Source organism: Ostrea edulis, chromosome 6 (assembly GCF_947568905.1).
Source record: "Ostrea edulis chromosome 6, xbOstEdul1.1, whole genome shotgun sequence".
Taxonomy (NCBI): Eukaryota; Metazoa; Mollusca; class Bivalvia; order Ostreida; family Ostreidae; genus Ostrea; species Ostrea edulis.
The window spans coordinates 18,630,533-18,644,986 of NC_079169.1; the positions used below are offsets into that span (position 1 = coordinate 18,630,533).

The window sequence follows — 14,454 nt, forward strand, 5'->3', positions numbered from 1 at the left end:
TCACCACCAGGGATAGGGTAGGGTGTAAACAGGGGCACAAACTATCATCAAATCATCACCAGGGATAGGGTAGGGTGTAAACAGGGGCACAAACTATCATCAAATCATTACCAGGGATAGGGTAGGGGCTGAACAGGGGCACAAACTATCATCAAATCATCACCAGGGATAGGGTAGGGTGTAAACAGGGGCACAAAGTCTCATCAAATCATCACCAGGGATAGGGTAGGGGCTGAACAGGGGCATAAAGTCTGATATGGGAATATGTCGACGGACAAAATTAAAAATCGTTTTCTCCAAAGCAGCAGGGTCCTGATTGGTCATAATATGCACCCATCATCAGGCAGTGCAGATTCCTTCGATTTGTGGCCCCGGGGATAGGGTAGGGTCACAGTAAGGGATCACAGTTTTACATGGGAATATATGAGATTGTTCACTGTTCGTTATCTTCACTTTTCATGACAAAGAGTCTTTTAAAATCTTGTCATGAACCGCTAGCCTATTATTAGCCATGTTAATCGATAAGAATCCTCGGGTAATGCGGGTTCTAGTTTATTCAAATCATGCCCCTGTATGGTAGGATGTGACCACAAAAAGGGATAATTTTCAACATCTCAATATACGGGAAATATTGACTTTTTAAATCTTCTTACCAAGAACAGCATAAACATGGTAGTGATATTAATTTGCATCTTCGCAAGCCAAGTGCCCGATTCCCTTACTCTCACCCCCCCCCCCCCCCTGACAGATTTAGTCGCATTTCTATGTCTTCAAATTATCGCACTTTGACTTCCCAAGACATCCAATTAAATTGCGCCATGCATACAGTTTAGTTTGAGTAATGGCGGCCCCAAAGTCTAGCCCGTGTTTTCGCCTTTGCCATGGCATTTTGCCAGCAACAAAAAAACAACCAACAAAGATGGACGGTTTTCTGAGAAAGTTTTGGGATTTACGATCAACTTCTAGAGATAATCGATTATGTACCTCACCTTAATGAAGATAAAGGACGGTATGTGCTGGAATAAACTGAGGACGAGATCATAACAAAAGTAGAAACGCTGAAATCTGAATGACATGCTTTGATCCGTGATTTACGCCTTAAACACAAAGGTGACAAAGGTGGACAGCAAGTATGCACACATAGGTAAATGAAAAACAGTTTATTGTTTTCATCTGTCAACTCCATTTTGTAAAACCATACACATATAACAGAAATCTGATTGTCTAGATTTTGTTTTCATCAGGAACGATACGTCGCTCGATTCGTTAGATGCCAGTTCAGTCGCAACGGAATCTGCCAAGGGGGGATTAGAGTAAGCGAATCGGACATTTGGCTTGCGAAGATGATTTCAAGTATCCTAGGGTACTGCAAATTTAAGTTCCATCAAATCAGGGGCTGTCGCTTGGGACCTCAATAGGGGATCTAAGTTGTACATAACAATATATAGGAGAAAATCTTTAAAAAAAAATTATGAGCAACGTTTTCAGGTAGTGCAGATTTAAATTTGATTGAATCAATTTCCTAGGGGTAGGTTCGGGCAATCATACGAATTCAACGTTTTATATGGGGTACTGAAAATCTCAAGCACAACAGGGTGCACGTGAATATAGACAAAAAATATCCGAACACAGCAGCAAAACTATAAAACTCTTTTATGAGTAGCCATGAAGTATAGGGCGATTCTATCCAAGGGTTACAAACAAACCGTAACTCCGGAGGCTTTGCGGAGGGGTTTACCGCTATTTTGCAAGCCTGAGAGGGAATTACCATTAGTTAATGTTTCATGGCTATTCATATGATAGTATTTTTGTCTCATATTTCTAATCATTTTTCGTTTTCCTTGAGCCCATGCCAGCGACACCATATTAAGATTTTTCAAATTGATTAAACTTTCGCTGCATATTAATTAGAAATTAAAGATTGATTGAATGGTATTATGGTTATTCCTCTTTGAATGATAATCTAGAGATCATTTTACATGCTTACACTTGTAATTTTGCCGATTTAATTATTATATATTTAAACATTTATTTATAAACTTTAACGTTAATAACTTTAACTATAGTATATAGAAAACTGACATATAATAAAATGAGACTTTAGGCTTAAATCAATATCGGATTAACGCGTGACGTCATTAGACCTACATCTGGGGAAAGCCTTTCAGTGCATCAAATGAAATAGGGTTTCGATTGTAAGTGTAGTTGCAAAAACATACGTAAATAAATCAATATTAAGCAGATGTTAAGTCTTTCTGTGACACAAGAATTAACATTGAATTGTGTTGAAACGCGGATAGTTTTCTATTACACTAACTCTGTAGAGGGAATAAAAACTACAATAAATTGTTTGTCCTACATTTTCCTGATATTTCATAAACTATATCTCAGTTTTATTCTTATGACCGTGAAAAAGTGAATTTAAACGTGGAATAAGACTGCTATTATGAGTGCAAGGAACGATAACTCTAAGTAAAGACGGGTTCTTTTGTTCACTTACTACTAAGTTACAGCGATCGGTTATATGTTGCATCACGACATACTATTTCTTTAAATTTAATTAATAATAAAAATTTATTGATAATTGTATTTTGACAGTCGAACACAATACGTTCACAAAATTTTATTCCATACTGAATATCGGAACCATTATTTCGTCTCCAAATCCGTCGCGGTTTTGATACTAGTATTTATATGTCCAACGAGATCACATTTTCTGTGTTAATGGTCACCGTTCCGTTAACCAAGCACACGTTACTATCAGATTAGTGAGTTTAGGCAAGTAACGTCGTTTTTGAAAGTCAAAGGAAGAAATCAGGCTCGTTTAAAGTCAGCAATTTGCAAATTCTATGGCGTTATAACAATCTAGTTTGCCAATGCAACCTTTCATTGGGTTAAATGCTGATAGATGTGTTTTATACCGATTGTTAGGTCGTTCTTGGCACACTGATTTTGACTACAGATAACTACGTTTACCTGATCAACGTATAGGGCTCACTGCGAGTGTGACGGGTCGACAAGGGATGCTTAAGGAGGTATGCTACACCAGAGAAATTTGATTTAGATGAAAAGTGTAGGATATGTACAAAAATATTTTGAATTTGACAATTTTCAAATTTACTTTATTTTGTCAAAAAATACAGTTTTAGTAGAAGGTAATCTGAAAAAAATTTCGTATTGCTTATAGGAGTTATGAGATCGATCACTGTTCGTTGTTTTTGTTTGTTAGTGTTTTGGGGATCTTGTAATTGTTGGGGATAATCACTACAGACAGTTTTGTATTTACATAAAACTAAGAATACAATAAAAACAATAAGACCTGTCCACAAAATAAAGTTCATAGTTTTTTAACAGCATACAAGGTGTATTATGTCCACTTGTTACTGCAATTTATATAAACAAGTCTGAATTATGTATTTTTAAATAGACATGTAAAATAATTTTAGTGTATAATCAATGACTACAGTGCTACAATTTTTGTTTGTATAGCAGTGGCATTTGAAAACTATGCTAATCTTAAGAAGGAATAGGACAGCTAGTGACACTAGATGACACGTTATGTTGCCTTTAATCACTCTTATTGTAAATTTGTATCGGGGTAAAGCTTTTGAATTTTTCATACACTTCTTTGGTAAAATTATTCTATTCTTTTACGACAAATGTTCATTTCCTTACAATTGCTCACATTTTGATAACAATATTGGGTTTTTAGCTCACCTGAGCTGAAAGCTCAAGTGAGCTTTTCTGATCACCCGTATTCCGGCGTCCGTCCGTCCGTCTGTCCGTCTGTAAACTTTTCACATTTTCAACTTCTTCTCAACAACCACTGGGCCAATTTCAACTAAAGTTGGCACAAAACATCCTTAAGTAAAGGGAATTCTAAATTGTTAAAATAAAGGGCCAGGCCACCTTCCAAGGGGAGATAATCAAGAAAAGGTAAAAATAGGGTAGGGTCATTAAAAAATCTTCTTCTCAAGAACCACTGGGCCAGAAAAGATGAAATTTATAGATAAGCTTTATTGGGTAGTGCAGATTCTCAATTGTTAAAATCATGGCCCCCGGGGGTCGGATGGGGCCACAATAGGGGATCAAAGTTTTACATACAAATATATAGGGAAAATCTTTAAAAATCTTCTCAAGAACCACTGAGCCAGAAAAGCTGAGATTTATATGAAAGCTTCCTTATATAATGCAGATTCGAAATTGTTAAAATCATGGCCCCCGGGGGTCGGATGGGGCCACAATAGGGGATCAAAGTTTTACATACAAATATATAGGGGCAATCTTTAAAAATCATCTTCTCAAGAACCACTGAGCCTGAAAAGCTGAGATTTATATGAAAGCTTCCTTATATAATGCAGATTCTAAATTGTTAAAATCATGGCCCCCGGGGGTAGGATGGGGCCACAATAGGGGTTCAAAGTTTTACATACAAATATATAGGAAAAATCTTTAAAAATCTTCTTCCCAAGAACCACTAAGCCAGAAAAGCTTAGATTTATATGAAAGCTTCCTGATATAGTACATATTCTAAATTGTTAAAATCATGGCTCCCGGAGGTCGGATGGGGCCACAATAGGGGGTCAAAGTTTTACATACAAATATATAGGAAAAATCTTTAAAAATCTTCTTCCCAAGAACCACTAAGCCAGAAAAGCTTAGATTTATATGAAAGCTTCCTGATATAGTACATATTCTAAATTGTTAAAATCATGGCTCCCGGAGGTCGGATGGGGCCACAATAGGGGGTCAAAGTTTTACATACAAATATATAGGAAAAATCTTTAAAAATCTTCTTCCCAAGAACCACTGAGCCAGAAAAGCGGAGATTTATATGAAAGCTTCCTGATATAGTACAGATTCTAAATTGTTAAAATCATGGCCCCCGGGAGTCGGATGGGGCCATAATAGGGGTTCAAAGTTTTACATACAAATATATAGGAAAAATCTTTAAAAATCTTCTTCCCAAGAACCACTAAGCCAGAAAAGCTTAGATTTATATGAAAGCTTCCTGATATAGTACATATTCTAAATTGTTAAAATCATGGCTCCCGGAGGTCGGATGGGGCCACAATAGGGGGTCAAAGTTTTACATACAAATATATAGGAAAAATCTTTAAAAATCTTCTTCCCAAGAACCACTGAGCCAGAAAAGCGGAGATTTATATGAAAGCTTCCTGATATAGTACAGATTCTAAATTGTTAAAATCATGACCCCCGGGGATCGGATGGGGCCACAATAGGGGGTCAAAGTTTTTTTGTTTTTTTTTAATATAGTGCAGATTCAAGTTTGTTAAAATCATGGACCCCGGGGATTGGATGGGGCTCAAGGGGGGCATCAAAGTTTTACATACAAATTTATAGGAAAAATCTTTAAAAATCTTCTTCTCAAGAATCACTGAGCCAGAAAAGCTGAGGTTTATATGAAAGCTTCCTGATATAGTGCAGATTATAAATTGTTAAGATCATGGCCCCCGGGGGTCGGATGGGGCCACAATAGGGGGTCAAAGTTTTACATACAAATTTATAGAAAAAATCTTTAAAAATCTTCTTCCCAGAACCACTAAGCCAGAAAAGCTGAGATTTATATGAAAGCTTTCTGATATAGTGCAGATTCAAGTTTGTTAAAATCATACCCCCCCCCCCCCCTGGGGTAGGATGGGGCCACAATAGGGGATCAAAGTTTTACATACAAATATATAGGGAAAATCTTTAAACATCTTCTTCTCAAGAACCATTGGGCCAAAGAAGTTCACATTTACATGAAAGCTTTCTGACATAGTGTAGATTCAAGTTTGCAAAAACCATGGCCTCCAGGGGTAGGTTTGGGGCCATAATAGGGACTACGGTTTTACATGCAAATAGATATGGAAAATCTTCTGATATGGACCAAGGTGACTCAGGTGAGCGATGTGGCCCATGGGCCTCTTGTTTTTATTAATCATCTTTTCCATCACATCTTATATACCGGTATCTTATGATATACATATGTAATGTGTGGCCAAACTATTACAGTATTTTCAAGTTTTTATCCATGTTCATTTCTAACACGGTTGTATTTTACTGTACTTGTGCGAGAATACGCTTATGAAAAGAGCAATTCAAACCTGTTTGCTTTGTTTCATTACTAGTTTTTAAAAAAGTCATATTTTATTTAACAGACTGAAAACCTCCTTGTCTTTGTTTTGATATAGAGGCTTTAATCAGTGTTAATATGGGGAACAATGGTTTTTGATTTGTGCAAATACCATTCATATGCAAGGTCATACTTGGGAAGAAAATATCATACAATGGGACTCAGGATACTGCTTTTGTAAGGATATCCATGCCAGCACATTTCAACAATGAAAACAGAGATAATTCAAGTTCATCCTTTAAAGTTGTTGTTAAAGACGGCATACTTTTTTCAAAATCTACTTTTCTGATCAAACATTTCCGTTGTCCGTCGTTGTCATAAATTTTTAATATTTTCATCTTCGTTTCAAGAACCACTGGGTCAATGTCAACCAAACTTAGCACAAAAGTATCCTTAGGTAAAGGGCATTTAAGTTTATTCACATGAAGAGCCATGTCCCCTTCAAAGGGGAGATAATCACAAAAATGCAAAAATAGGGTGGGTTCATTTAAAAATCTTCTCAAGAACCACTGGTCCAGAAAAGCTGAAATTTACATGAAAGCTTTCTGACATCGTGGAGATTCACGTTTTGTAAAATCATGAACCCTGAAGGTATATTGGGGCCACAATATGGATTCAAATATATACATGCGAATATAAAATAAAATCTATCAAAGTATACTTCTCAAGAACCAGAAGATTGGAAATTTACCTGAAAGCTTCCTGATATAGAGTAGATTCAAATTTGTTCAGATCATGGCCCCCGGCGATAGGGTGGGACCACAATAGGACATCAAAGTTTAACATGCAGATATATAGGAAAATCTTCTCCAGAAACACTGGGGCAATTGCAGTCAAACTTTATACAAATCATTCTTAGGTGAAGACGATTCAGGTTTGTTCAAATGAAGGGCCACGCTCCTTCAAAGGGGAGATAATCACAAAAATAAGGTGGGGTCATTTAAGAATATTCTTCTCAAGAACCCCTGGGTCAGAAAAGCTGAAACATAAAAGCTTCCTGACAAAATGGAAATTCAAGTTAGTAAATATCATGACTCATGGGGTTAAGGGTGTGGCCACGATAGAGGATCAATGTTTTACATGCGAAGGGAACCAAACTTTACACAACGCATCCTCAGATGAAATTTGTTAAAATGAAAGGACATACCCGTCTACAAGGGCATGCGATAATTAATGAATTTGTGATAAATTTTAATAGTTCAGTTTTATCACAATCTAATTAAAATTAGTTGTTAGATCCGCTCACATATTCGCTACACAAACTATATGAGCAGATCTAACATCTACTTTTGATTAGATTGGTTTTATCATTAATGATTTTAGTCGTTACCTTTGAAAAGTGTTTTTTTTCTGAACCAAACTGCTTGTAGAATGATAGTTTTGCTCAAGATTGTTTATTGCTAGAATCTGCTGCTCAGGTGAGCGATGTGTCTCATGGGTTTCTTGTTCTGAAGAGTTCCAGAATTTTATTGTTCCGACATCTTGTATTGAACGGTAAAACAAAAATTGAATTTTTACAGTAACCACGCGCCGTACAACACTCTTTATCGCGGAAAAAAAACAACATGTCCGGTGTAAGCGGTTCGCCTACCAGATCAGCGTGGAAAAAGGTCCTTCTGCTCGGGGATTCTCTTACACAGGTAGGATCTTTCATTCTCATCGACAATAAAACGTGTGCGTTGTTTCATATATGTCTATCAGACATATTTACATTTACACCGGACTCGGGGCCGGGCCGGTGCAGTGTTGACAAAGAGCAAATGAAGTGGAATAGAAAATGTTAGACGACGATTTAGCGTCAGTGACGCGTCAAAAGTTAAAGTAGACAAAATTATATTCCAATTATTTCTCAATTGTTTTTCTATTATTTTAGTTCGAAAATATACTCAAACAAGAATATACTATGGATGACCAAAAGGGTTATAATTTCTTAATATTCCTTGTTGTGTTTGCAGTTTGGGTTTTCAAAGGATGGTGCCTATGCATCTCTTCTGGCTGATTATATACAAAGGTAAACTTATCAATGGCATGATTTAGGTAACATATTTATGTAAAATATCTAAATTTATATATACTTCCTGATTTATTTACTAGTTTAAAGGTACATTTTATTTAAACTCCCAGCTTATCACATTGGAGATGAAATTGAAAAGAAATGTTGATATGTAAAGTATATGTCTGCTAAATATGGAAGTATTTTCTTGTATTTACTTTTCATTGGTTACAGAAAATGTGATGTCATAAGCCGTGGATTTTCGGGATATAATACAAAATGGTGTAAAGTAATTTTACCAGACATCTTGAAAGAATTTGACCCAAAAAACATTGCGTTGGCAACAATATTTCTTGGAGCCAATGACTCTAATCTTCCTGAAAACGTAACACAGCACGTCCCTCTCCCTGATTACAAGCAAGATTTAAAGGACATGGTGGATATGATGACGGTGAGACTACACTTTGTACTGTGCTTTAATTTGCTGCCGCCGTCCAGGAGGCCGTGTCTGTACTCCTATTGTTGCGTTTTGTGTGAACAAGATGGCACACAGTTCAGGGCTTGGATTTTATTCATAATTTTGACAAACGAGACTGGAAAAATTATTAAAATTTTGTAGAGATCCGCGACATTTGTATAAATTAAAGTGACTGATGAGAGCAGATACAGACAAAGCGAATCTCATAGACAGGAACGCATACAAAGCGAATCTCCTAGACAGGAACGCATACAAAGCGAATCTCATAGACAGGAACGCATACAAAGCGAATCTCATATTCAGGAACGCATACAAAGCGAATCTCATAGACAGGAACGCATACAAAGCGAATCTCATAGACAGGAACGCATACAAAGCGAATATCATAGACAGGAACGCATACAAAGCGAATATCATAGACAGGAACGCATATTTTTAAGGCCCTATTTGAAATTGTTAGTGCTGGAATTTAGCTTCGAGTTTTGTGATTTACTCATATGTTTATTTGATTTGCGATAAAACACATTAAGGACAATTGGACATGGTATATAATTGTATTTGTAAAAAGTATAGGTCTCCCTATATGGGACTGTATAATTGTATAAATTAAGGACATGGTATAGAATTGTAAAACGTATAGGTCTCTCTATCGGGGACTGTATAATTGTATAAATTAAGGACATGGTATAGAATTGTAAAAAGTATAGGTCTCTCTATCGGGGACTTATAATTGTTTTTCGTCTGCCTGTAGGTCTGTTCATCTGTTTGTAACTTTAACCATGGTAATTTCTTTTGAACAGTACAAAGCTGGAACTTCATATTAATATCAATGTCAAAGCTAGATGCATGTGAAGAAGGTGAAGGTCACAGTTTAGGACACAGTACTAGTGTAACTGTTCTACAGTCGCACCGCGTTTAAACTTAGTCTGCTTACACTGTTCCGCATCTACTACAGATTACAACCTTGTTACTATATAGAATTCATTCAAATTGAATTGTTTAATCGCTTACAGAACTTTGGAATTCCAAGAGAAAGAATTGTTTTGATATCTCCCCCAGCTTGTGATGAAAAGGCATGGAGAAAATACTGTGTAGACAATGGTATGTGTGTACAATTATAGCTGAATGTAGGAATGGCAATGTTCTTTTTAAAACTGATAAAAGTTATTGAAATATACACCATTTGGGAGGTTTTTAATTTTACGCACTTTAGTCTCAAACTTACTTCGTGATATACAGTACATTGGACTTAGTTACGAGAAATTGTTGCAAAGCAAAGAAGGGGGGGGGGTGTATCTACGACATTTTGTGATCATGTTCAGCGACATACTAAATGTGATGGGTAGCTCTGACGAGCACTGAGTTTCAATCCGTCACTTTGCGAAAATTTCGTGGTTTTATTATGTTCCTGGTCAAATGAACGAAATATACGAGTTTTGGTCGACACATCTACTGTTCGTCCTTAAGGCAGTTGGTTCCTGGCTTTTGAGAACAACTGTGCAGGATGCTATGATTGTGTAGGCAGTGGGCACTGATTCAATATTTTTAAATTGGTCCAAATATATCATACATCTATTACCTCAACCTATAAAGTTGAAAAATTTCATTTTGATTCAAATTAGGAAGGGAATACAATTTGTTGTGGAAGGATTGTTTAATGAAAAAGTGTTAAACCTGCAAGATTTTATTTAAAATTCAATATTTATACCCCTGGTCATGTAGGTGTAATTTATGATATCAGTAGCTGATTAATTTTATGATACCAGTACCTGATTCATTAATTTATGATATCAGTACCTGATTCATTAATTTGGTTGATATGTTTTTCCAAACAACACCGATTCTTAAAACTCAAAATTTTGTATGAAAAGTTAGTTTGTATTTTGGCAAATAATTCAAAACTTTGATCTATAACCCCCACTTCTTTTTTAAAGCTCTACTGTCAAATTTTAAAGTAAAACTTTGTAACTTATGCACAATTTTGAAAACGTTTCTTTTGAACTCTCAAGTTCTATAGTTGATAAGTTTCTCCGTGTCACTATTTGAATTAAATCTCCTAGCATTAAATTTGTTTGCATCTATATTTTAGGAAACATGAGTTTGTACGTGTATCTATTAATTTATGTTGCTTATGTTGCGTTGACACCAACAGACAATTTGACTGTATGCGAATCAATCGTAAGTAAATGTTAAGTGCAAAAAAGTGAAGTCTGACACACTGTCGGTCAATACTTGTACCATGACCCCAGTTTTTCTGTTTAATTTGATAATTCTCCTTCCATGGAGAAATAAAAAAATAGGCTTCCGAAATAATTGACAATATTCCAAAACCCATCTGCTAACATCTATAACTGATTCTCCGAGACTAATTTGTTATTTTTATCAGAAATTATAATCTCATATTACATGGATGTGTATGTAACGTCAAAAGTATTGATTCAGGAAGTGGGCTCGTAAAGTTTACAATGCTGATATATTCAATTTGTGTGCACTCGATATCACATTACAAATGGTCCACTTTTTTCTTGGCAAGTGTACCAAAATACCAATTTTTGGTAGAACTATTCCACTCCTTAACATTGGTTTGCAATTATGGGAACGTTCAAATTTTTATTTTACATGAATTTTTTTTCTAAGTTTATCAGACATTCTAGTGGAAAAAGACATCTAGACATAAGAGGTTTTTATGATAGCTGTTTGATTACTAGCCACTGTCCGCTAGTACATTATTTTACAAAATAATAGCTGTTTCATACTGAATACTTTCTTAAAGGAGCATGGACACAATTTGAGCTGAATTCGAACATTTTCAAATTTTATTTTTTTATAATTATTGTTTACAATGCTTAACTAAAGTATTTCTAATGGTCAATCAAAATTTGAATATCAGTTTTTTGAGTTATAAGTGAGATACAGCACTCACAATTCTTTGTTATGTAAACAAGGCTGTGTCTTGTTTTTGGTTACATAAACTGTTTAATGGAAAATAGCGTGTTTAATGTGCCAAACACGAGAAAATATATAATTGTGTGAAGAATTCACTTATAATTTGTAAAAAAAAAAAAAAAAAAAAAAATTAAAAAAAAAAAAAAAATCTGCTTTAAACGAACTTTTACTAGTTTATTTAACCTATGTAAACAAATCCACGGCACGAGCCTTGTTTACATACGTACATGTAACAAAGACTTGTGACCTCTGTATCATTGACGACTGACAGTCAAATTTTTGCTGATCATTCGTAACACCTTCAAAAAATCAAATTTGAAAATTTTCAGCTTAAATCGTGTCTATGTCCCTTTAATAGTGAAAAAAAGTTGATCATTTTCGACTTGTAAATCATATAACATCATAGGGAAAATGTACCACAAGCATGTATTGCATAGTTTATATTGTCTGTATCAGCAATGATTATAATATTATGATATTAGATTTTCTATCCCGTGGGAATCCGGGTTAGAATAGGTACTCAGTACCCCTTGCTTGTCGTAAGAGGCCGCTAAATGGGGCGGTCCTTCGGATGAGACCGCAAAATCCGAGGTCCCGTGTCACAGCAGGTGTGGCACAATAAAGATCCCTCCCTGATCAAAGGCCATAAGCGCCTAGCATAGGTCTAAATTTTGCAGCCCTTCACCGGTAATGATGACATCTCCATATGAGTGAAATACTCTCGAGAGAGAGAGACGTTAAGCAATATACAATCAATCAATCTATCGATTTGACTTGTTAATGTCCTTAATCAGCAGCCAGTCGACCTTTGCCAAGTTTGGTTTTTTAAATGCGTACTTTTGTTTTTAATGAAAACTGATATGAAGAAAATATGCAGCTCATAGGGAAACAGAAATATGGTACTTGTATCGTTTGCACTACTCAAAATTAAACCCCTCTTCACCATCACAAAGAAAACCGATCCAATGCTCTCACTTAATAAGGGAATATTACCCGCATGTAGACAAACGATTAGAATGACAAATTCATTGATGCTTTCAATTTAAGTTGTATTTAATTGCTTACAGACAAGATTTTCACCAAATGTAACGCCACGGCGGGAAAGTATGCCGCCGCGTGTGAAGACGCAGCCAACGAATGTGGTACTAAGTCCCTTGATTTTTATGGAAACATGATGAAACGTCAGGTATGTGTGGTGTGTCTTTGTACATAAAATGCAATCTTCCGCTTAATTCTTTTGTCAGATTCCAGGGGAGATAACCGATACTGCATTTTCCTTTTACAGAATTGGCAGGAAGCTTTGAATGACGGGCTCCATTTATCTGCCATAGGGTCTGATTTATTGTTCAATCTTCTGAAGCCGATAGTAGACCAAGCAACGTCTGATGTCAGCATGGTTTACCCGGAATGGAAGGATGTTGATATTAACAATCTCACTGGTTGTTTGCAACCTTAATTTCTGATAAATGCTGTTGTTTTAAAGAGTATTTGAATTATAGCATGCATTTTACTACACAGATAATAAGCAACTGTGCACTAAATCTGAGCTCGATCACTTTTGCACACGTCTCGCCAGTTCACGCAGATGGTTACAACCTTTTTACATTGATTTTAGTTGCTAAAAATGAGGAACATTAGAACATTAATTTAAAAAAAAAAGCAATCAATTTACTATACTTCCGCCCTTGGTGAGTTCGGATGTTTGTGGGATATGTGATCGATGCTACTGTATTGTCCATTCACATGTAGCGCTGTAATAAAATAAAGATAAACATTGAAGGGTATATGTTTTTGAAATAGTCAAACTTTGTGGACATTGGAAAGTAGACACATACGGATGGACGCGAAGTAACACGTGCATGAGATTCATACGCATGGACTACGTTTCTACAGCACAAGTTGTCTAATTTTCCTTACTTTAGAAATACAATTAATTAGAATTTTATTAGATACCTTTGCGAGGTCAGCTAAAGGTCAATCGGCAAGTCGTATACCGGTATCTTATCTTACTTAGATTTTACAACTGAATTATAGCTAATTATTAAGTTTTTATAACAATCCTGAATTATTATTTTAGTTGTAAATGATAAAAAAACAAATGTCAAAGCTATGAATAAGAAAATTACAGAGACCAGCATAGGGGAATAAGGTGTTTTCAATGCGTGGTGTCAGACAAGGGACACAACTTGCGGCAAAATATGTGTGTATTATTTTTCATTGATATTATTATAATCATACAACCTTTCCTCAATTTGGTTTGCATGTGACAGAACTAAGTCGTTAAAATGGGTAGTGACAGTTCCATTGCCAAACGCTCGGCATCAAGTGTGAATATCACGGGTCCTCAGAGATGACCTTAAAAACGGATGTCCCGTGTCACAGTAGGTGTGGCACACTAAACAACCCTCACTGCTCAATGGCCGTAATTACCGAGCAAAGGTATGAAGTTGAAGCCCTTCACCGGTCTTGGTGACGTCTCCATATGGGTGAAAAATTCTCCCGAGAGACGTTAAACAAGAAACAATCAATCAAAATTTTCTCATAAATATATATCTCTCTCTGAAAAAGTTATTGTTATGCGGATTACTACTCTAAAATTTTATTTAATGGCGCATTAAAGGGACTGGTTCACGTTTTTTGAAAGAAATGTTTATCATTTTTTATGTTAAAAATTAAAATTATAACTCATTTTAATGTTGACAACCAAAATTTGGACTGTCTGAATGCAAGGATAAGAGCAGTATCTTAGCTTTGATTCTGTGTTATGTAAACAAAGACTCGAGTCTTTTTATGTAAACAAACAAATCAGTGAAACGTTAATTTTTGTAATTTAAAGCATCTTCATTTTGTACAATCACAAATTTTAACTTTTAAATGATACGTTTTACTTAAAGTATACTT

At 35.6% G+C, this 14,454-nt stretch overlaps 1 protein-coding gene across 4 annotated transcripts in view; it reads left to right on the top strand.

The window, feature by feature from the left end:
- The first annotated feature begins 831 nt into the window (after positions 1-831).
- LOC125683747 (isoamyl acetate-hydrolyzing esterase 1 homolog) overlaps positions 832-14,454 on the top strand; it is a 44,013-nt gene continuing 30,390 nt past the window's right edge. The window contains exons 1-8 of one of the 4 annotated variants that reach the window (XM_048925192.2): positions 832-1,144; positions 1,245-1,313; positions 7,657-7,776; positions 8,092-8,147; positions 8,364-8,580; positions 9,621-9,708; positions 12,621-12,739; positions 12,839-13,332. In XM_048925192.2, coding sequence (XP_048781149.1) covers positions 7,702-7,776; positions 8,092-8,147; positions 8,364-8,580; positions 9,621-9,708; positions 12,621-12,739; positions 12,839-13,009 — 726 coding nt within the window. In that variant the 5' untranslated portion in view covers positions 832-1,144; positions 1,245-1,313; positions 7,657-7,701 and the 3' untranslated portion in view covers positions 13,010-13,332. Of the gene's footprint in view, positions 1,145-1,244; positions 1,314-2,931; positions 3,036-7,656; positions 7,777-8,091; positions 8,148-8,363; positions 8,581-9,620; positions 9,709-12,620; positions 12,740-12,838; positions 13,333-14,454 lie in introns of those variants that run through there. The other 3 variants (XM_048925191.2, XM_048925189.2, XM_056141758.1) reach the window with 3 other exon arrangements.